The sequence below is a fragment of the Gobius niger genome, assembly GCF_951799975.1.
Source record: "Gobius niger genome assembly, chromosome: 15".
NCBI lineage: Eukaryota > Metazoa > Chordata > Actinopteri > Gobiiformes > Gobiidae > Gobius > Gobius niger.
The window spans coordinates 14282918-14289135 of NC_136866.1; the positions used below are offsets into that span (position 1 = coordinate 14282918).

At 41.4% G+C, this 6218-nt stretch overlaps 2 protein-coding genes across 5 annotated transcripts in view; both read left to right on the forward strand.

Annotated features, from left to right (window-relative positions):
* The window catches only part of rars2 (arginyl-tRNA synthetase 2, mitochondrial), a 109320-nt gene that overhangs the window by 67615 nt on the left and 35487 nt on the right, over positions 1–6218 (forward strand). The window lies entirely within an intron of this gene.
* dlgap2b (discs, large homolog-associated protein 2b) overlaps positions 960–6218 on the forward strand; it is a 78955-nt gene continuing 73696 nt past the window's right edge. For 2 of the 4 annotated variants that reach the window (XM_079572659.1, XM_079572660.1), the window contains exons 1-2: positions 961–1322; positions 2784–2838. In XM_079572659.1, the coding sequence (XP_079428785.1) occupies positions 1305–1322; positions 2784–2838 (73 nt within the window). In that variant the 5' untranslated portion in view covers positions 961–1304. Of the gene's footprint in view, positions 1323–2783; positions 2839–6218 lie in introns of all 4 variants that reach the window. The other 2 variants (XM_079572662.1, XM_079572663.1) reach the window with 2 other exon arrangements.

The window sequence follows — 6218 nt, forward strand, 5'->3', positions numbered from 1 at the left end:
GCTTTCAGAAACAAAGAAAAATGTAAAAATAATAATAATAATAATTTAGTATTTTTCGCAGCTAAATTAGCCGCCGTGCTAAAATGCCGAATAGTTAGCGGGTCACGTCACAAAACGCATTGATGAATATTACTACTTAAGTTATGTTGTGAAAAAAAAGATATAAATACTAATAATAAACCTATGTGTAGACAAATCGTTTTTCTTTCTTTTGCTGGAAGTGTTTTTCATGGGCTATATTCATGCCACAATGCAGTTTATGTTGACGTTCCTTTAGCAACAATACATTTCAGCACCATGGACAGCGCTCCGTTCAAATACACCATTTAGTCTGCCGCCCTCTAGTGTATGAATGTGGAAACTACAGGCAAACTGTTATGTGCCAAAAAACAAAACATGCGTAACATGTACTTGAATAGAAGTGATTTCTGATTACAGGCCCCCTTGCAGTGCCAAGCTTTAAGAATAGACTCATTTCAAAACAGGATGTGTGATGTTTTTACTAGCTTAGATAAGTACAAGTCGCAGTAGGTGCATGCTAAACACCAATTCAAAGTACGATTTTCAATCAAATATAGAGCTATTTTCAAACTCAAGCCATTTCTTGTTATATGCTTGATACATGTTTGGGAGACCATCTACAACGCCTCGGATAACTTTTTTGTTACTATATTAGAATAGACTAATTCTTTCTACTTATACTATTGATCTTGAGTTCACTTGTTTCAGGGAAATACTTTTCAATTCATTGCACGATTTTCAACCATTCCCTCACCTATGACCACTCTCATACACATAGAAGCAGAAGGTCAACAAAGTTTCTCATTAATTAATAGGTTATGAAATTGTCCATTCGTCTTTAAGCTATACTTTTATCAAACTGAATTATTGTGTGCTTCATCTTCTTACCTCAGGGACAGGGTCTGTTTATGTCCACAATAAATCATCAGAAGTAGGCTACAGTGGCGCAGACTTTGTGAAAATGGCGTCAGATATAGGCTGCGTTTTCGAGGGGGAGAGGGGTTATCGGTGACCACAACCTTTAACGCTTCACTAATTGCCTTCAAAGACAATGGCACGCGCTGTATCATCGACACCTGCGTGGAGCAACGACCCCGCACCACGGGGAGCCTTCATCATCATCACCACCACCACCACCACCATCTCCGCCAAGGGAAAGTCCGACTGTTGTGCAGATGTTTCCGCCGAGCACAGTGACTCCCTCCCCGGCTGCATCGAGGGGACATGGGCGCCCTAACACCTCGCCGTTTGGCTCTGTAAAGTGACCCTAACAGGAGGCTAACATGTCCGCGTTCAGTAAGGTAGGCTCATGTCAACGAATTAAAGCGACACGATGTTCCATAGCCTGGTGTTATTGACCTAGTAAGATCGTTACGCACCGTCACCTTGCGTGCGCACCTGGTTTAACAGTGACTGAAGTTATGCACGCTGGCTAGAAGCGCACGGACCACCCCTGGGTTCCTTCCTCTACGCACTGATTTGTCAATAACTAAATGATGCGGAACTAGTAGTGGGCACTTGGGGTGAGCAGACGATGGAAAGCAGGTTTGCGCGCAGGAGGCTGTGTGTACGTCCTTGGGAAGTTGGATGAACGGTTAATAATAATAATAATAATAATAATACATTTTATTTATAATGCACTTTACATTTGACACCAAATCTCAAAGTGCTACAATGGACAGCATAGTTAAAAAACAAAACATTATAAAATACAACACAACATATATTAAAAGACAGGACTAAAAAACGAAAGCATTAGCTGTTAAAATAAGCTTTAGTAAAAAGGTGGGTTTTAAGTCCTTTTTTAAATGTGTCCACTGTCTGTGGGGCCCTGAGGTGATCTGGGAGGGCGTTCCACAGGCAGGGAGCAGCGGCTTCAAAGGCCCTGTCGCCCATGGTTTTGAGCCGTGTCCTGGGCATGACCAGTCGGTGCTGTTGGCCTGACCGGGTCCTGGTTGAGGTGTGTGGTGTGAGCAGTTCGGTGAGGTAAGTGGGGGCCACACTGTGCAGACAGTGATGGGTGTGCAAGAGGACCTTGTATTGTATGCGGGACTGAATGGGGAGCCAGTGCAGTGTACGGAGGATGGGGGTGATGTGCTCGTGTTTTCGCACCCTCATCAGGATCCTGGCAGCGCTGTTTTGAACATACTGGAGCTTTTGGAGGCTCCTGCCAGGGATCCCGATGAGGAGTGCATTACAGTAGTCCAGCCTGGAGGAGACAAAAGTCTCCTGGAAAAAACTTGTTACTGACAAGTTTTGGCAATACAGTGACTCATTCAGTTAATACAGATACAGTGACTGCTTTATTCTACTTCATTTGAACAAATAAGGAAACAGTAGCCATGTAATCATTGTTGAATCATATTTGATTATTTTAAACCAAATTACAAATGAGCAAACGAGCATTTGATCAAACAATATAACAGTCTACCCCAGGGCAGCTGTGGCTACAATAGTAGCTTACCACCACCGGGTATGGAGTGAATGAATAATGCAATGTAAAGCGTCTTTGAGTGTCCAGAAAAGCGTTATATAAAACCGATGCATTATTATTATTATCAATCCATAGATTACAGATGCCTGTCCTAAATCATGTTTATTCAAAATTAATAAACTTCATGTCTTATGGAGCACAATTTATAAACAAGTCTTTCAAAGTGCTTTACAGAGAAAATATACGGAAACAATTGTTTCTCTGTCCGTGTATGTGCGTGTGTACATGTGTAACAGATTGATCTGTCACGGCTCTCCATCTGTCACAGGTGTTGCCATGGATACTCCAGACTCCGTGCTGCCTGTTCTTTGAGAAGGACACAGGTAAGATGTGGAGGAGGCACATTCAGCAGCAACACGACAGCACAATAACAGGAGGGCTCCGAGTAACAACGGCTAAAGTTTCACTACTCTGTCGAACAAGAGAAAAAGGAGTGGTTTTGAGCACATTTCAGCATGGTTTTGTATGGTTAGCTGAATATGTAAAGCGCTACTGTATTTTGATATAAGCTTAAATGGGGCCAAACTGTGAAAAGATTTTGCCCACTGCTCCAGGGGCACTGGTTGAATAATAGGTTAATTATTTTAGCTTCTTTTTGAGCTGCTCTCAAACAGACCTAAGAGAGGCATCTGTTTGGAGAATGTTTTTTGACTCCAAATTCCCAAGGAGTTCATCAGTAAAATCCACACAACTGAGAGGTCAGGGTGAAAAAAGAACTCCACTGCAGGGGGCTGTCGCTGTACACGATCAAACGCTCTTCTCCGCCAACTTCAAATAGAGCCCGCATGTTTCCGCGGAATACAGAAATCATGAAAGGCCTTTTGTCACTTTGAATTTGCATGGTTAAAAATATCACAGACAGGATGCACAAATGAGCTGAGATTTTTCGTTGTTGTTGCCAAACACATTTCCAGGTCATGCTGCCTATTTTTATTCCATGGCTTTGCCAATTTGTTTGCATCATTAGCATCGCAAGAACATTTTGTACTTCTAATTTTCCCCTTGTATTATTTGCAAATCTTTCCTCTGGCAATTCAAGTTTTGACTTAAGGGGAGACCCGGGCAAAACTCATTTTTCTTTTTTTAATCTGCAGGTTTTGGGTCAGTTTGGATACAAATAATTCTCGCAAAATGTGTTTTTCTCACACTCCAGGGACACTTAATTTAGCACCGAGAGAGTTGAAATGTTCCAGTCTTGTCCTTAAAATGGTATGGGTCTGCAGTTGTATGGGGTTTGAATACTTGCGTCACTTTAAATGCATGGTGTGTTCAGCAAATATTACTACTGTATACCATTTACCATCTTGAATTTGGTATGAGACTATTTTTAGGTCCGATAAATGTCTGAACGGACTGTATTTGAATACCACTAAACTACATTACTAATCATGAAAGCTTTTGACGGTGGTTTTCGTCTTTGTCAGCAGCACAGTGTGAAGGAGAGAGCCTGGATAGACAAATTTCTGCTTGTTTGATGTGCCTCTTTTATCCGCCATTCGCACAAGTGACTCCGCTCCTCCCTTAGTCATCTGTTTCTCAAGGTGAAGCTGCAATAGGCATAAAAAAACAAGTGGGTTATATAGGCGTCAATGAGTTTCAACCATGGTCTTTCAGTTGGTGTAAATTTGGTTGACGTTGTAACAGTTTATGTTATTGGAATATTATTGGGTCAAACACAGAGAACACCTTTACCAGCGGGGACAATAAAGTACACTTTTATCTTCAAACTAAATGGAAATGTGTTGTAAAGTTACAAACTACACTGTTAAAGCAATGGAGTGGAGAACCACTAGAGGGGACTGTTCTCTTCTATATATAACAGTGCTCTTGCTTCATACTGTATCTCTCATAAATTGGCATTATCACACTATGCCAGACTGTGTGCTTTGCAATTTGGGGAAAAATGTATTTGCTTGATGTGACAAAACAGTTGGAGGAAGCGAGGGTAAGCTAGGGTAAAGATGGTAGGACAAAGCACGCAAAGCTCCCGACAAACAAACATTATTGGTTAGCCTCTTGGATGAGACAAAATCATAATAATGTTTGTTTGTTATGAGCTTTGCATTCTTTTTCCCATCTTTAACCTAGCTTACCCTCCAAACTGGTTTAAACTATAGGACCTGGCACCAACAAGAGCGGAGATAATTCTGCTCGTATAACAATGTATAAAAGACTACACATACCCTCACTTTAAAAACAAGTAGTTTTTCAACAAATTTACAACATCTTTTTGAGTCAGACATTGAGATCACTAAAATAGTTGTATATACTATTTCAATGATTATTTTTTTGTTGATTATTATTAGTTGTTGATTATTATCATTACTCAATGACTTTAGACGCACCCCAGGTAAAGACAACAAAAGACCCCTTAACAAGCAGATTATATAGCAGATAAATAACCTTTAGCTCTCAGGGTGGAGCTAAAGGCAGGTCTAAGTGCTCTCCTGAGGAGGGGTTAAGGTCTCTACAATGAGAGGCTTCAATGAAGCTCAACATACGCACCTACCTGGAAACCACTCAGGGTTCTGGAAGAAAAATCTCCATTAAAATTACTTAAAAAATCTAAAGCTACTGTGGAAACTACTGACCATAGCACATTTATATCAAAATAGTAAATACTTGAAAATATGACAAAATGCTGCATGTCTATATACTATATACTGTATGGCGAAAAATGCTTGTAAAATCTACTTCTGGGACCCAAAGCTGGTTTTGAAGTGGGTGAGTCTGTTGAGCTCCATTCTCCAACACCCCGGTCCAGATGACGACAGTTTGAAAACCTCGGCACAGGACTGGTGAACCACTTGCATTATGGTTACGCGGCGCAGTCTTGGTGTGATGTCTTTTTCCTCCTTTGGAAAGCGCCCGAGCGGTTCGGAGAATACCAATGACTCTAAGCGCGGGCATGAATTGAATATGATCCTTTTCCAATCTGCATTTATTCCGTTTCCTCAGACGTCTTTTGACCTCGAAGCTTCACTGAGCCCTAGGACAGAGAAGGAGTTGAGAGGACGTGAGGGGAATGTGGCCGACTTGCTATTGGAAAAATTCACTTTGATATTGTTTCAATGAACTGTCAAACCCTAGAAGCTGTTGTCTGTTGCTAATTGTGTGGATGGCGTTTTGGACACAGTGGGTTCGGAACCTTTCACAGTAAAACCATATACATTTCTTTCCTATAGATAAAAATTCTTGCTTGCCTTTTATCCCAATATTGAAACTTTGACTGTGCAAAGTATTCAGAGCCTTTACGACAACTAGACCCATTCCATTGTTGTCAATCATGTCTGAATCACAGCTTTTAAACGTTCGTAAAAGTCTAGCTGTGATAAATTCCATTCGTTGTCTGTGATACAGAAATGTTCAGCCTGAGCGTAGATTTATTTAAGAATGAAAATAATAGTTTAGAAATTCTCAGGGTCAGACTTCAGCATAATGGCAGAGGAATAAATGGTGGAGCGGGAACACTTCCAGAAGCCACAGTAACTTCCTGACAAAGCCATGAGTGTGACGTCAGCAGCGTCCTGACAAAAGGAAACGCCAGCTCGTTTTAAGCCGCGGTGATGTCACGAGATTGGCCGGGGGTTTATTGAGCTTGTCTTTTCGTTACCACAGACACACATGAGCACTTGCCCTGGTTCGATAGCAGGTCAACAGGAGCCAGTGGGTTGGAGAGGTCGGGGGGGTTTGGCTGCAACAC